The sequence below is a fragment of the Pseudochaenichthys georgianus genome, chromosome 4 (assembly GCF_902827115.2).
Source record: "Pseudochaenichthys georgianus chromosome 4, fPseGeo1.2, whole genome shotgun sequence".
Lineage (NCBI taxonomy): Eukaryota > Metazoa > Chordata > Actinopteri > Perciformes > Channichthyidae > Pseudochaenichthys > Pseudochaenichthys georgianus.
This window is the reverse complement of record NC_047506.1, coordinates 9,108,990-9,124,984: the sequence shown is the minus strand read 5'-3', so window position 1 is coordinate 9,124,984 and position 15,995 is coordinate 9,108,990. Positions and strand designations below refer to the sequence as shown.

Genomic DNA, 15,995 nt, shown 5'->3' with positions numbered 1-15,995 from the left:
TAAAAGAGCCATGGTGACCCTACACCACGTCATGCTGCCATGGCACTGCACCCTCCTCATTGAAATAGCTGCAGAAGGTGTCCCGCAGTTGGATGGATCTGCGTGTGGCATTGTTGGAGCCCATCCTCGGTGCATCACGCAGGGTTGGAGTAGCTGGAGCTTCATCCGTGGACTCTGCGATAGGTGTGCGTGATGTCCTTCCTATCGTCTTCCTGCGGAGGAAGTTGTGCAGCACACAGGTGGCCTTCACACACAACTCTGCTACCTCCGGGCTGATGATAATGACACGCCGGAACATTCTCCACTGGGATGAGAGGATGCCAAACACACATTCAACCACCAACCTGGCCCGGCTGAGGCGGTAGTTGAACATCCTCTTTTCGCGTGTGAGGTGACGTCCAGGGAACGGACGCAGCAGGTTGTCCATCAGCGGAAAAGCCTCATCTCCAACAAACACATGGGGAAGAAGGCCGAGCCGCTCTGCTCCTGGGATGACGGTGTCAGGTGGGAGCTGCAGACTGCCATCTCTGAGGCTCTCTCCAAATGCAGAATTCCGCAGGCTCCCACCGTCGCTGCTCCTTCCAAAGCCTCCAACATCCACTACCCTGAAGAGGTACTGGGCATCCACGACAGCCAGCAGTACCAAGGAGTGGGTGGACTGATAGTTGAAGTACAGGGACCCAGAATTTGCCGGAGCCTGGATCACCACGTGCTTCCCATCAATGGCACCAACGCAATTCGGAAAGTTCCAGCGCTCCTGGAACCCAGCAGCGATGGCTCTCCAGTCCTCGGTCTGTGGTACCGGCATGGTTTCCTCAACCAGGGCGGTCCAGATGGCACCCGCAACCTCCCTGACAATGACAGCCACAGTTGCATGCCCGACCCAATAGCTGAATGCTATGGTCCTGTATGAGTCACCGGTTGCCAGGTACCTGAGAAAAAAATAATATACATGATTAAAAAAAAGTATATGTCCCCACACACACACACACACACACACACACACACACACACACACACACACACACACACACACACACACACACACACACACAGCCCACAGACACACACACAGACCCCCCCCCCCACCATATGATCATTATAGTTATAAAAACAATAAGAGAATAAAGGAAAAACAGTTATGAAATATGACAGTAAAACAAGAATAGAGTTTAAAAGGGGAGTGATTTGTAAAATATCCATAAAGAAAAAGAAAATCTGTTTCCAGTTCTGTTTCATATGGGTGTTGAGAGATGTATCCATAGATCTCTTAATGTTGCTCTCAAAGTGCACCAGATTGATTTTTTTTGGTGAGGTCCGCTCCCCACTCATAAAAAGTAGCACTTTAGCCATGCCTATATGCCGTAAGCTGATTATCGAGCCTTCATTGTAACATTCGCGGGTGTACTGTGTGTGTGCGTGTGGGGAGTGTTGCAGTAGAAAATTCCACTGCAGCGCCGCGGCCGCCGCCACTGTGGACTAAGCCACGAATGTTTTCAGGTCCAGGCGACGCCCCTGCTCAAAACCTTCAGGATTTGGAGAGGCTCTTCAGAGGAGTAGACAAAAATCCTTCCTGAGATGTGCACAGAACTGGTGACCAACTACAAGAAGTGTCTGACCTCTGTGCTGTCCAACAAGGGTTTCTTCACCAAGTAGCCTACATGTTTTGCAAGGGCATCAAATACTTATTTCCCACAGTTAAATGCAAATCAATTTGTATCTTTTATATAAAGTCAATTTCTGGACTGTTTTATTTGTAAGTGGGCAAACATACAAAATCTGCAAGGGATCAAATACTTATTTCCTCCACTGTACTTCCATAATGTTCGATGGAGGACATCGACGCACTGTGTGTGGTTTGTAATGAGCCACCATTTGCACTTTTACAGAAACACTGATCCAAATAAGTTCACGCCCAACGGCAACGCTGAACGTTATGTGATTGCTCTCTTACGCCATGAAGCAAATCCTCCCTAAATACTGTTCTTGATGGGATCCTAATGGTGTATCCTTTGAACAGGAAATCTAAATATCACAGTAAAGATTGTAGTGAAATGTAAACTTTTAATTGTAAACTTTCATCTACTCTTTTGCTTCTGACAGAATGGTTTCATATCACGCTTTGGAGAGAAGCAGGGCTTGGTGGGCCAGGTGAAGAAAGGATGCGGCTGGACTCTGCTGGCGCTGGCCCTCAGCATCAACCTACTTAGCCAACACTGCCATCTAGTGACCTTTGCCACTACCTGCAGGAGTGAGCTGCCTGCAATATGTAAATGACTTCATATATCTTTTAAAAGTGTGTAGAAACATGGTAGAAACGTGTCGGATCGGTAATTAACTATAGAAATCTGTATTATTCACATGACTACTGACAACTATGATACGTTGTGTAAGGATAATTTCAGCCTTTGGAATGGTCACGAGGAAGCCATTGTTTATGCTGCAGCATGTGATCTGGCATTGTTCTCGTGTCATGTTCTGCTTGTGTATTTCCTTTATTAAGCATATTTGTGACAACAAAAATGAGCTCATGTATGGTATTATCATATATACACAGTTGATATCTTTGAACCTACATTTGAGTGCATTTGTTAATTTCGGGAGAAAATAGTAAGCAGCTACACTTGCAGATTAATATATTAACTGGAACAGCAGCCAGAACACTGAAAGATCTTGGAACATTACATTTTATTCAAACGTAAAAGCAGACAGAACACTGAGACAACATTCCATCTTAAGCCAACATTATCAGACAGAACACTGAATGTGGCAGAACTTCAAATCTTACATTTGGATTTTTGAAAAGGGATTTTAGGCCAGATCTTCTTCCTCCCCCTCCTCTTCAAAGTCTCCCTCCTCCTCAGCAGTGGCATCCTGGTACTGCTGGTACTCTGACACCAAGTCATTCATGTTGCTCTCAGCCTCAGTGAACTCCATCTCATCCATACCTTCACCGGTGTACCAGTGGAGGAAGGCCTTCCTCCTGAACATAGCTGTGAACTGCTCAGAGATGCGCTTGAACAGCTCCTGGATGGCAGTGCTGTTTCCAATAAAGGTAGCAGCCATCTTGAGGCCACGGGGAGGAATGTCGCAGACAGCGGTCTTCACGTTGTTGGGGATCCATTCAACGAAGTAGCTGCTGTTCTTGTTCTGCACGTTCAGCATCTGCTCGTCAACCTCCTTCATTGACATGCGGCCACGGAAGATGGCAGCCACTGTCAGGTAGCGGCCGTGACGTGGATCGCAGGCAGCCATCATGTTCTTGGCGTCAAACATTTGCTGGGTGAGCTCGGGCACAGTAAGGGATCTGTACTGCTGGCTGCCTCTGCTTGTGAGGGGGGCGAAGCCTGGCATGAAGAAGTGCAGACGGGGGAATGGCACCATGTTTACAGCAAGCTTACGCAGGTCAGCGTTGAGCTGTCCAGGGAACCTGAGGCATGTGGTGACGCCGCTCATGGTTGCAGAGACCAAGTGATTCAGGTCACCGTAAGTAGGGGTTGTGAGCTTGAGTGTGCGGAAACAGATGTCATACAGGGCCTCGTTGTCAATGCAGAAGGTCTCATCTGTGTTTTCTACAAGCTGGTGGACTGATAGTGTGGCGTTGTAGGGCTCAACAACAGTATCTGATACTTTGGGGGAAGGCACCACGCTGAAAGTGTTCATGATGCGGTCAGGGTACTCTTCACGGATCTTGCTGATCATCAGGGTTCCCATACCAGAGCCCGTACCACCACCCAGGGAGTGTGTGAGCTGGAAGCCCTGAAGGCAGTCACAGCTCTCTGCCTCCTTCCTCACAACATCCAGGACAGAGTCCACCAGCTCTGCACCCTCTGTGTAGTGACCTTTGGCCCAGTTGTTGCCAGCACCACTCTGGCCTGCAAGACAAGAATCATAAATGAAGATGCTGCATTCCGTGTGAACAATCAGTTGCCATGCTCTGAACAATCCTAATAAATATCACTTACCAAACACAAAGTTGTCTGGTCTGAAGATCTGGCCAAAAGGTCCAGACCTTACTGAGTCCATGGTGCCTGGCTCAAGATCAACCAGCACAGCACGGGGCACATATTTACCACCTAGAAACCACAGGTTAGAAGTAAGGGAACATGGCTAAAATTAAGATTCTTTCACATGTTTTTTTTTTTTTTACATAATAGCCAATAAGAAAGCATGGCTGTTTAGAACCTACCCGAGGCCTCATTGTAGTAGACATTGATCCTCTCCAGCTGCAGGTCACTGTCACCGTGGTATGTACCAGTTGGGTCAATACCGTGTTCATCACTGATCACCTCCCAAAACTATAGGACACAAACAAATACAGTTAGCTATTTCTTCCAACCAAAATGACTTTCAACAACCAGTTCCAATGTTTGTTTTATTTTCATGCATGTAAATGTATGCACCATAACATCAAGACACATTCCTCGTATGTGTTAACCCACTTGGCAATAAACCGGTTTCTGATTCGTCCATTTTATTTACAGTTACCTGTGTATTTATCAGCCTGTTCTAAACGTTGATCAATTGTCGTGGATGAACCTATTTGTCCCACCTGTGCCGACTTCGACACGCGCGCCCTAATCCCTTATTGGCTGCAACTCACGGGTTATGAATTTGAAAAATTCCACTCGACACTGTACCACCAAGCCTGCTTCATGCAAAAGCACGACGCAGCTCGGTATGGCATAACCCAGTAAGCCTGATTTAGACGTGCCTGTTGTAAAAAAGAAAAAGAAAAGAAGAAAATTACGTTTCAACTACCAACGTCATTGTAGTTTTAATACAAAGTTACTAGTTTGTAGTGCTTTTCTTTTTTTCAGTAGCCTACTCACTTCCTTTTTACGCATTGCAGTAACGGCTGCCGAAGGAACACTAGTGAGAAAGCGGTGTTTGCAAGCAACAAGCGGACGGACAGAATCAATATTTATGTCAAAACATGTTTTATCAAATGGCGAAAATCATTTTATTAGTCAAGAAGCTGACATTTTACCGCCCTTGATTCGTTCTATTAAACATTTAATTGCAATGTTCACAAGTACGCTCCATCTGATGTCCGTTGGCTTTTCAAACTGACAAGAGACGCTCTAACTGTTTTTCAAATGTAACAGTTTGAAAAGCAAGCAAACTGTCTGATTGTCTTTAGTTTTCTGCTGGCGTGTGATAGCAACATGGAGGATTTTAACATTCATTTTAATATATTTGGAGAGCACAGTAATTTGGAGGAATTGTTAGTGGCTGATGAGTCCCCAGTGAAGAAAAGAAAAAGACAAGAGGGACAAGAAAACAGCGGAGAAGTAACGGGCAGAAACCCTCCTTTTTACGCAGCGGTCCAGACATATACATCAAACGGCGACACATATTCAGTGTGCAGTTCCTTTGGCATTAGGGCAGGGATATCTAGATACTTTCAAAGGTTTGACATCATGAATTGTGCTACTTTTAAAGCAAGCAGCGATGTTTTCAAATCTGTAATCAGAAAGCTCCTCAAAAACGCTATCGAAGCAGTTCCTGCCGCCCGTTGCTACGTTAGTTCAAACGGTAATAACGGACTATTTTTCTTAGCGGATGCATGTCAATTTAAATCAATACAACTATTTTTTAAATCAATAAAATCATTTTCTAAATCCATAAAAGCATTTCAATTAATATTGGGAGTCATTTCGTTAATTTGTTGAGATTATCCTTACTTAAAACATGACATCTTTAGGATATACCAGTTGATTACATCCATGCTTAAACATTGCATTCAGTTTAGGGAGGAGGTTTTTTTTTTAAACTCAAATGTGGAAGCATACATTTTGTTCTGTAGCTCTCAAACCTGCCTTCCCGCCTTTTTCTTTTGTTTCAACTGATTACTTGCTAAGGCAAGTTGAGTCAATGTGACAAAAATGTTTAAGTTGTCAAGACAGTGAATAAATGTAAGTTTAACCTTCTAAAACTAGAAAAGCTGAGTTCAAAATGAAAAACTTGTCAGAGCTGTCAGTCACGGGCCCTTAGAATCGTCCTAACGTTTCACCCCCTTGCGGCGCCCCACCCGAAAGAGCACAAAGCACCGGCTCCCAGAGGAGAGAACACGATATTTCTGAATGTAAATTACTCCCTCAGGGCGAATACAAGTGGACTTACCTTAGCACCGATCTGGTTGCCGCACTGGCCGGCTTGAAGATGCACAATTTCCCTCATTTTTTTTTTCCGATGTGGGGTAAAAGTCTGAATGTACGACTGCGCCTTTCTCTATGTGCAGAGTGCAGCTCATCGGCTCCTACCTCGGATTTATACAACAACTAGGCCCGCCCATTCTCTCCTCAACTCGAATATCTATTGGCTGATTACGAACGTGTCTTTAACAGACAGAAATGTAAACCAATCAAAGCTACACAGCAAAAATGCCAGTGTTAAATTAACACGGTGTTGAATTTAACACCAGAAAAGTGTGTATATGCGTCCACTCTTGTCAGTGTAAAATTAACACTTTCGAAAGTGTTAATATTTTAACACTCACTTGTAGTTAAAGGAACACTGAAACGAGTTGAAAATCAACACTGGCCAACACGCAGTAGTGTTAATATTACTCTACACTAGTGTCAGTGTTAAAGAATCAACACTACCAGACTACACTGGATCTCAATTTAGTAACACTATTGGGTGTTACAAAATGTAACACTTGAGAGTGTAGAATGTTGTGAAGATCCAATCCCTCCCAGCCAAAACCCCATAACCCACTTTACAAAAAATACAAGACAACAAATTAAAAAAAATAGTTTGTATTACAAGGCAAGTACACCACAATTACATTCATAAACCTACAACAGTTCAGCATGGAGTGACACAAAATTACAGTATGGGACAATAAACATTTGGCCATCAGTGTCATTTGAAAATTACCTATCATATGGTCTGTAGTATGGCAGGTCATCTACACAGATCAGTGTGAATACATCGCTTTTCTCCTCGATACTAAATGCATTTAAGTGATCATCAAAATATGTTGTTGAGACTTTACAAGTTAGAAGATAAGCATTGTCCTCTTTAACAATCACACTGACAATCCTGTTGAACAAAGGCATCTCATTTTCAACACCAGAACATACATACATCCCAGGCTGGTACTCTGTGCCATAGCTTTTGACCCAGGAAGTTGTGGGAACAATACAAGACATATCAAAAGTTTCATGCAGCACCTCACTGCCCTCCAAACTGCTGACCAAGACTTCAGTAATGGGGCCAAATTGGAATCTTTTAAAATAAAAGTTATCAAAATGAAAAGCCAACTGATTCTGATGTCTCTTTGCCAGTGTTTTTGTGATATTTTTTAAAGTTCTTTACAGACGTTTTGAAAAATGTGTGCTTGCCTTCAAACCTCATGCACCACATGTGTATTAGTGGCCCAATCTTTCTAATACAGCTTGGGTAATGTATCATATGGTGGTGCTTGGGAATCAAATTTCGTTCTGGAAACAGAGATTTAAAAAGTGTATGATGATCAAAAATAAGATGTTTCAGATAGCAGGTCATACCATGGGTTACAATGGGTGAAAAGACAATGTTCACAATCTGTACTAAGAGGAGCAGCAAGTTCCAGCAGCTATAATTCCTGCTAACTAAATCTCCAAACATCAATGGGGTATTGCGCAAAAGACACCAGGACTGAACAGCATTAAGGCCAAGATTGTTGCCATCATCATCATCATCCAGTTTTAGTCCACTTGGCCTGTTTTTCCTCTGTGTAAATCCATAATTGAAGCTCGTGATTCTCTCTGACAATGAACTTCTGGATATAAAGTTCCTTATCAGGTACTGAAACACAAGCTTCAACTCATACTGCACCACTCCTTCCAGTAAATCATGCATTATATCTACTGCGTAGTTGTCTGTAGTATGGAATAGCCGTAGGGAATTGAGTGGACAGGTTTTTTTAACACCAAATGTTGAGGCCAAAGCAGGATTTTGTTGAATGGCAGCACAGTGTTCTGAATGAAGGGCTTTAGAACGTAAAGTTAAACCTGGATGATCTTCACTGAAAACTGATTGCATCTCTCCCTTTTCAGTTAAACAAAAACGACAACAGTACTTTGCACTAAATGATTCAACAAAACCAAAAAGGCCATTTATAGCCAAGTTGTCACCTGTAACCTGAAACACTGAACATTTCACAGGTGTGGTTGAAAAAGGCACCTGCATTCCTTCAACTTCTAAAATCTTTAAATCGTCGAGAAGTGGCTTGAGAATAGCGTCAAACCCATATTGCTTTAAGTCTTCTGAGTGAAAGAGAGATACAAGAGGGAAATTTCTCAAAATAAAATAAACACAGCCAAGTTTGTGCACACCCTTTTTTGAGCCTAATGGATTAGCGGTCTCAAAATCATCATAGTAGAGCTGTATCTGCATAGCATGCTCTTGTTGTGAGAATAAACAGTGGTTCCTGAAGTACGCGCCATCGTTTACATCTCTGTAAAAGCCCTCCTGGTGTTGTTTAGCTCTTTGAAAACTGTTACAAAGTTCCGTGTTCTTAAACATAGATGAAAGAGACCCCATGATGGGTACATACATGAACTTATCATTGACAGGAACTTGCCTGTATAGTCCTGTTGTTTTATCTCTGCGTGTATCAAAACGCACACCAAGAATATACTCGACAGGTTGAACTATTTTCCATTTCTCCTCAAAATGCCTCATCCGTTTAGATTCTGTGTTAAGACATGAAAAAGGATTCCCAAGCTGATCAAAACAATTCTCAACTTTTTCTAGGGTTTCTTTAGATGCTTCAGATGACAAACATTCAACAACAGCTTCTTTTGCATGGGCATGGATGTCCTTAACCAGTTCCTCCATCGAACCAACTAAACATTGCACAGTACTTTCAGGAACTCCTGATGCTTGTACTTGAGCAATAACTGAGCTGCACATGTCTAGTAATTTCTTTTTCTCCATCGGGATGTGTGTAGTGACCATCACAGGAGAATCCACATTAACTGACTGTGAAACAGAAGCTCCAACAGAAGCTCCAGGTTCAAACTCAACATGGCTGGCGACATCTGGATCAACACTGTGTTCATGTGCTCGAGATAGGTGCCGCTTGTAACCAGAGTATGTGCAAAACACAAATACACATCCAAGCTCTCCACAGTGCAAACGCAAAGACCTTCCTGGGTACAAACCATGCTGAAACTTCAAATGTCTAAATAACACTGAACAGTTTATGTGGTGTACCTTGCAAATGTAACATGTAAACATTAGTTCAAGTCAGAAAGGACTGCCTTTCAAACTGAACTGTGAAGAAGTCTTGCTCTAATTTCCTTGACTCGAGGACTTTCCTTCACACTTCCAACATCAATGCCATACACGGTTGTCTGGATGAATGTGTAGAAGTTGCATAGTGCTTCATCATAAGACACAGCAAAAGCAAAATGTGCCTTGAAGAGCTCGTCAAAGGCAGCAACTCCAGTCTGCGTCTTACAAGGAATGGCCTTTTGGTCCATGACGATGTAGAAATGTTGGATGCTGTCGTTTCTTTCTCCAACACACAGGAGAAACGGCTGAGCAGGGCCAGTGTCCTTGAGGAAGGTCTCAATGCTTTTCCCGACCTGAGAGAAAAAGAGACAGCGAATGAATCACAAGGAACAGAACTTGGAATTTGGAGAAGAATTAGGATAAAATCTTCAAATGACTGGAAGAGCACAATTATTTTTTCCTTTCACAATTACTTTCAAATTAGGACAAAAGCTGCTCCCGTGTTGTAAAACACCAACCCGGTCTGAACATTTAAAAAAAATCTGCAACATGTCAAGCCACTTCAAAATTACTATCAGATCTTTACAATCAAACATCTGTTGTTTTCTAAATGGAAATATATATTAAAAACGTTTCGAAAGAACATACCCTTAAGAACTTCACCAGGCGGCCAGCAGCATCCTTTGCACTAATCTTGACTGGTGACTTCTTGCCCTTGGATGTTGGCGGCAACAGGTGAAGAAGCAGAAGGATGGCAGCCACCTCACAGTCCCATACTACAGACAAATAATTTACACCATTTCAATTACTTGAATGACTTTACCAATATTATCTCATGTTTGAGCCTATTTTTCACAGATCATTGATGCTTTATATGTTGTGTTTTTAGAATAATGATTGATAATAGATGGACCTGAGTCTCCCCAGAAGTTGATTTCCATATCGCATTAATTTAATATTGTATAAAAAAACTGGCCAGCAGTTATGTTAAGTACATGGGATATGGAGCAAAGCAGCCAAAACACGAAAAGCTCTGGTATAGTCCAATACTTTAGATTAGATAGGGAACACTGAAGACACCAATTTACACTTACCACCATCATCAGATTCTTGTTGTGCAGACAAAAGAAGCTCATCCACGTGCAAACTTCCAGGAAGATTTTTGCAATCTGCAATGATCCTCGGTTTGAAGAACGTTGGCCATTTCGCAAGAAATTTACCAGAGACTTCCTTGCCAAAGAGCATAGTGAAGTCTTGTTCAATCTTAAACACAAAACATGACAGGGAAAACTACATTAGTGAGCAAAATGAACTACCACAAAGCTTTTAAAAAGTCGTTATTTCTTACCAAGCCTGATGTGTCCAGGAATCTTGGAAAAAGGTCTAGGACAGTGGAGGCTGTGGCTCGGTCTTGAACAACCTTTTGTCTTTGCTGAAATGTTGCCTTCATTTTGTCTTGGACCAGGGTTATGTCACTTGAGTGCCTCATCACCGACATAGCTTCATTGCATTCATCACCTGATAACTGCCTCACAGGTGAATGCATGCTGTGATGAGTCTTAGGTCCGACTTGAAAAGAGACCTTGGATTTCTCGATTTCTTGAGCCGAGTTGCGCTGCACAGTTTTCAGCCTCCATGCCAGGTAACCAGAACCACTCTGGTGATCATAGAAATGCTCCTGTTGATTTAATTAAAAGTTAATCCATCACCTGGTTAAGATCAAGGAATTATCCTAAACATGACCTGTGTCATGTGTGTTAGATTTAATGCATGTAAGAGCTGTGGCATGGTTATGGGTTAAATAATTCAACTGTTACTTAAACACTCGGCCCCCTCCTCTTCATCATCTACAGCTCTGGAACTCCCTCCCCCAAGACCTCCGTGAGTCTGAGTCCCTCACCCTGTTCCAGTCCCGACTCAAAACCCACCTCTTCAACTCTGTATCTATAAGCCCCCCCCCCCCCTCAACCAACTTCCTCCTGACTGCTTTTGTTTTGTTTCTTTGTGGTTTTTTGTTTTGTTTGTCTACCCTCCCTCCTAAACGTAAAGCGTCTTTGGGTTCAAGAAAAGCGCTATAGAAATAAAATGTATTATTATAGCAGAAAGTAATATATTAGCTTTAAAAACAAAAGCATATTAATATCAATACTTACATAACCATTCTTTGAATCGGGGTCTTTTAAATTTGGGAACAACGTTGTAATGCCAAGTGCGTAGGTAATGCGGACATGGACTGGAGGGATCCTCCTGAGAAGAAACAAATGTATTACAAATATTTATAAAGACAGAAAATGAAGAAAATGTATCAAATCAAAACAAGATGTTAAGCATACAATACTTACCCATGGCTCTCTACCATGTCTGCCACAAGTATATTGATCACTTTTCTTCTTGTACCATCACAAAGACTCTTTTTTTTCTCATATTCCTTGATGACTTGGTCACCACCTGGCTTTGAATGCAGGGCTGCGTTGACAATCTGAAACAACAATTGCCTAGCATTCAGCACAAACATGTCACCTAGCTAACAAGGACATATATTAATGTCGGTTCGTAACAATAAATCAGGGCTGAAAACAGCGTTTTAGGAAAAATGGATATTGGATACACAGCTTTCCTCACTGGCATCTTGCCCCTTTCACACAGAACATTCCATTTGAGCATTTCATGGGAATTTCCCTTGTTTTTTTAAGACACTTACTATTGGTACAAATAATTATGAATTATGTGCAGCATCAGTTAAAACACACCAGATAACTTACATCTCTTGCACTGCTGCTGTCAGGGGGTCCTTCAATCAGCTGTCTTTTCCAAGCTTTGGTAGATTCTAGTCTTATTGTTGAGTCCGAGCTTGATGATGACCCATCAGATAAGAATGATCCCTCTGAAGAAGACTCTTCAACATCACACACACACACACACACACACACACACACACACACACACACACACACACACACACACACACACACACACACACACACACACACACACACACACACACACACACACACACACACACACACACACTTCAAATTATAACGTTTATTATAACATTTTATTACCATTGCATTCTTCAGTGAAGGCCTTGAAAGACACCCGAGATGAATTCAAAAGCTCATCAAAGATGTCAGAATCCACTTCCACTCCTGTAGAATCCTTTAGCATCAAGGAAGTCAAACCTGGCAAATTGAATTTTGCCAGCACTGAAACAAAGGATAATTTGGACCATATCATAACTCACAAGATAAACATACAACACTGAAACTCTTGAAAGCAACCATGATGCAACACACTTTAATTACCTCCTTGTAAGAACTCAGAGTAAATGTAGACATCCTCTACTTTTGGTACCCTGACCCATTTGCTCACACTCTTGTATTCGACAGGAACCAGCATGTCACCACCTTCAAAGGGAAAATGACTTATATTATCATACATATATATATGTATATAAATACAGACACACATATATAATACATACTGTATGTACAAACCATACTATGAAGCATACAACTTATAAAAACAGCCTGCATATTTGTTATAGTTAGCTAAGATAATATAACTGGTTATTTAGCTACAATTATCTAAAATACACTTGGTTATAAAGTTGATTGTACTATATCAGCATGTTTAAGCTAGGAACTAGAAGAGGACCGCTGGGCTCACGTCAGGGAATGCATGACTGCTGGGATTTTTGTGCTAATCTGCTTAATTACGGGACGGCGGGGAAATAGGTGAACATGTGACAAAGCAGCGTTATAAAGTTAATAGCTTAGATAAATAAAGCTTACAATAGTCCACAATCGTTTCCCTCCCCCCGTCACATATATAGGAGAGCGCCGCAGTGTTCACTCGCATTCGTTCTCTGCTTCAGTAGGAGGTTGCTGTTGGGTGGTTGCTAATTGCAAGCTAATAATGCTAGTAGTAAAGCGACCGTCGACTCCACGAGGACACACAGTGATAGCGGTTTATAACTCTAACTTCCAACATGGCGGAAACACCCCATAATGAAACGCGGCTAACATCGGTCCGCAAGCCCCGGGACGGTGGGATAAATAGGTGAACATGTGACAAAGCAGCGTTATAAAGTTAATAGCTTAGAGAAATAAAGCTTACAATAGTCCACATTCGTTTCCCTCCCACCGTCTCACACACACAGGGGAGCGCCGTGGTTGCTAATTGAAAGCTAATAATGCTAGTAGTTAAGCGACCGTCGACTCCACGATCCACCATATCTCTGTTAGACTAACACACACACAAAACCCAGACATTCTGATGTGGAGTTTCAAAATAAAAGACCTTTGAAATAAAAGAAAGGTCTTTTATTTTGAAACTCCACATCAGAATGTCCTGATTTTTTCTGGGTGAGTAGATGGGGTGTCCTTCTATCACCCTGCAGTGAGATGAGTCTTGGATCAGGGAGAGATTTCGTTTTATTCTTATCTAAACACAGGGCTGATAGCTCATATGAGATTTCAATATGAGATTTCAAAGGACTTTTATTTTGAAACTCCTTACATTTTACATTTACTCGTGGTAGTTATACGTAGTTTGTTTTAAATAATTATTGATCACATTATATAGTACATATTTCTTAATTTAATATGTTTGGTTTGTTTTTATATTGACCGAGTAAGCGCTGGGATTTTACCGTAATGCTTCTAATATTCGCGCACCCCAATATCACGTGCGGGCTGGCTTGACTGTGTTTTCCCAAGTGGAGGCTGGCTTGACCGCAGTACAAGACTGCGAAGTACTTACTATGTACTTTTCCAACAATCCTCTGTCAATGTTCCCTCCTGAGAACAAGAATTCATGTTTCTCTGCTATTTTGAATAAGCGTTAAAAAAACTTTCTTCATGAGACTGATATTGTTGGACAGAGTATTTTTAAGAGGATGGTAGACTTCACAATGACACACTCTGTCACTCTTGTTGGCCTCTTGATGATGCTGTCTTTTAATGATTATTTCTCATCCGCTAGTTCGTCACAGATTCTTCAGTCTCATCAGCCTCATCCTTCCATCAGTCCCAGACAACGCCTCCAGCACACTTCCAGTGTCTGACTCCATATGATATTGTCCTGATGCTGTAAGGGTGATGCCCCATGATCACACAGTGCCAAGGACCTCATATTATGTATGTCATTAATCTTGTTGTAGTTGACATCTTCGTAGATTCATCTTCTTATTACAGAAACATGCATTTCCAAACATTTGGTCTATGTTGTAAATGTATTATCTCTTGGAGTTACACACGGCATCGATTGCACGTCTGTCCGTCCTGGGAGAGGGATCCCTCCTCTGTTGCTCTCCCTGAGGTTTCTCCCATGTTCTCCTTAAACTGTGGGTTTTCTCCGGAAGTTTTTCCTTGTACGATGTGAGGGTCTAAGGATAGAGGGTGTCGTTTTTCTCATACTGCTATTCTGAACAATCTGTGTTGTTGTATTAGCTGTAAAGTGTCTTTACTGTAGGCTATTTTTATTATATGTACAGCACTTTGGCTCGACCAAAAATCGTTTATAAATGTGCTATATAAATAAAACTTGATTTGATTAATGTTACATCACCCATTATAACAATTTGCTTTCCTTTTTCTCTTCTCTTAACTGAATAGCCCTGTCTTTAAGTACAATATAAAGTCCTTTTCCTGCACCATTTTAAAGCTTCAAAACAGGCATTTTTACCGTATGTGTCTGGAGAAATGACACAATCAATGGCCCAGAATTGTACTTTATAAACTCTGAATCTTGTGGTGCTTGAAGAATTACACACTGGTTAAGCCGGCCAGGTTATATATGCCTTTTTTGGAGCGCTTTTTTGCAATATTTATTAAAATGTCAGTAGTTATTTAAACAAACCACTATCTGAGGATAATACAAGCCATTGAAGCCCATGAAGAATTTATCCTTTCACAAATCTTTTCAACTGCTGTAAGTTAGGGCACTCTCTGTGCAGAACATTTAAAAATATTCTTCAGTATTTAAAAAGAAAAAGTGTTCAGAAAGACTGCATCAATTATATATGTAGCCTAATATCAATATTTGTATTAACTAACCAAAGTCAATTTAAATAGCGGGCAAACATTGGTTAATTGCCATGGATGTGGTGTTTGATACAGTTTACGTTCAATTTCAACTATTTTAGGCAGAAAAACGTATATTGACCAACACTTTTTAAATAGTTTACTATCATTTAGAAAGGTTTTTGTGAGAAATAATTTCAAAAGTAAACTTATTTTTCATTTTATATTTAAATTTGAAATGTTTGCACACAACATTATTAATTTATAAATTGTTATCATTTAAAAAAAATTATGAATCCATTTATTTTATTGTATTTCCTTGAGGCTGGGGAAGCTATATCATGTAGTTCAACATGCAAATGTTATAATGCAAAAGTAAGTATAAGTATAACATGGAAAAGGAAATAAAATACATTTCATAGGAGGGTGTGGATTTATTTTCTCTCACCTTGTAATTACACAATCAAACAATCTATAATTTAGCTCTGGCCTTCACTCACAAAAAAACATTTTGTTGAATTGGACACATTTTTCAAAGCTCTATACTGACTGACATGCAATGACTGGGACTGATGGAAGAATCTGCGAGGAATGAACTACAGTAGGAGCAGAGAAATAATCATATTTTAAAAGACAGCAGCATCATAAGAGGCCAACAAGAGTGACTGAGCGTATCAGTGTGCTGAAGGATAGACCAGCTATCCAGGCCAGACTCTATAGACTTTCCAAGGCGTACAA

The 15,995-nt window shown here is 41.2% G+C and overlaps 2 protein-coding genes across 4 annotated transcripts; both read right to left on the bottom strand.

Annotated features, from left to right (window-relative positions):
* Positions 1–2,669: 2,669 nt before the first annotated feature.
* Positions 2,670–6,249, bottom strand: LOC117445310 (tubulin beta-4B chain). Its single transcript, XM_034080869.1, has 4 exons — positions 6,127–6,249; positions 4,190–4,298; positions 3,966–4,076; positions 2,670–3,875 (listed from the first exon to the last, which is right to left on the bottom strand). The coding sequence occupies exons 1-4, from the start codon at positions 6,181–6,183 to the stop codon at positions 2,812–2,814; spliced, it is 1,341 nt and encodes a 446-aa protein (XP_033936760.1). The 5' UTR covers positions 6,184–6,249; the 3' UTR covers positions 2,670–2,811.
* A 499-nt stretch (positions 6,250–6,748) lies between these two features.
* LOC117445875 (uncharacterized) lies at positions 6,749–13,456 on the bottom strand. Of its 3 annotated transcripts, none has more exons than XM_034081792.1 (10): positions 13,351–13,456; positions 12,537–12,638; positions 12,297–12,437; positions 11,994–12,115; positions 11,574–11,710; positions 11,385–11,478; positions 10,580–10,909; positions 10,326–10,494; positions 9,880–10,007; positions 6,749–9,584 (listed from the first exon to the last, which is right to left on the bottom strand). In XM_034081792.1, the coding sequence occupies exons 2-10, from the start codon at positions 12,628–12,630 to the stop codon at positions 9,261–9,263; spliced, it is 1,539 nt and encodes a 512-aa protein (XP_033937683.1). In that variant the 5' UTR covers positions 12,631–12,638; positions 13,351–13,456; the 3' UTR covers positions 6,749–9,260. The 3 variants fall into 3 exon arrangements, with proteins under 3 accessions (XP_033937683.1, XP_033937682.1, XP_033937684.1); XM_034081791.1 differs by lacking the exon at positions 13,351–13,456 and adding an exon at positions 13,026–13,343; XM_034081793.1 differs by lacking the exons at positions 12,297–12,437; positions 13,351–13,456 and adding an exon at positions 13,026–13,343 and having other exon boundaries at positions 11,994–12,127.
* Positions 13,457–15,995: the final 2,539 nt, after the last annotated feature.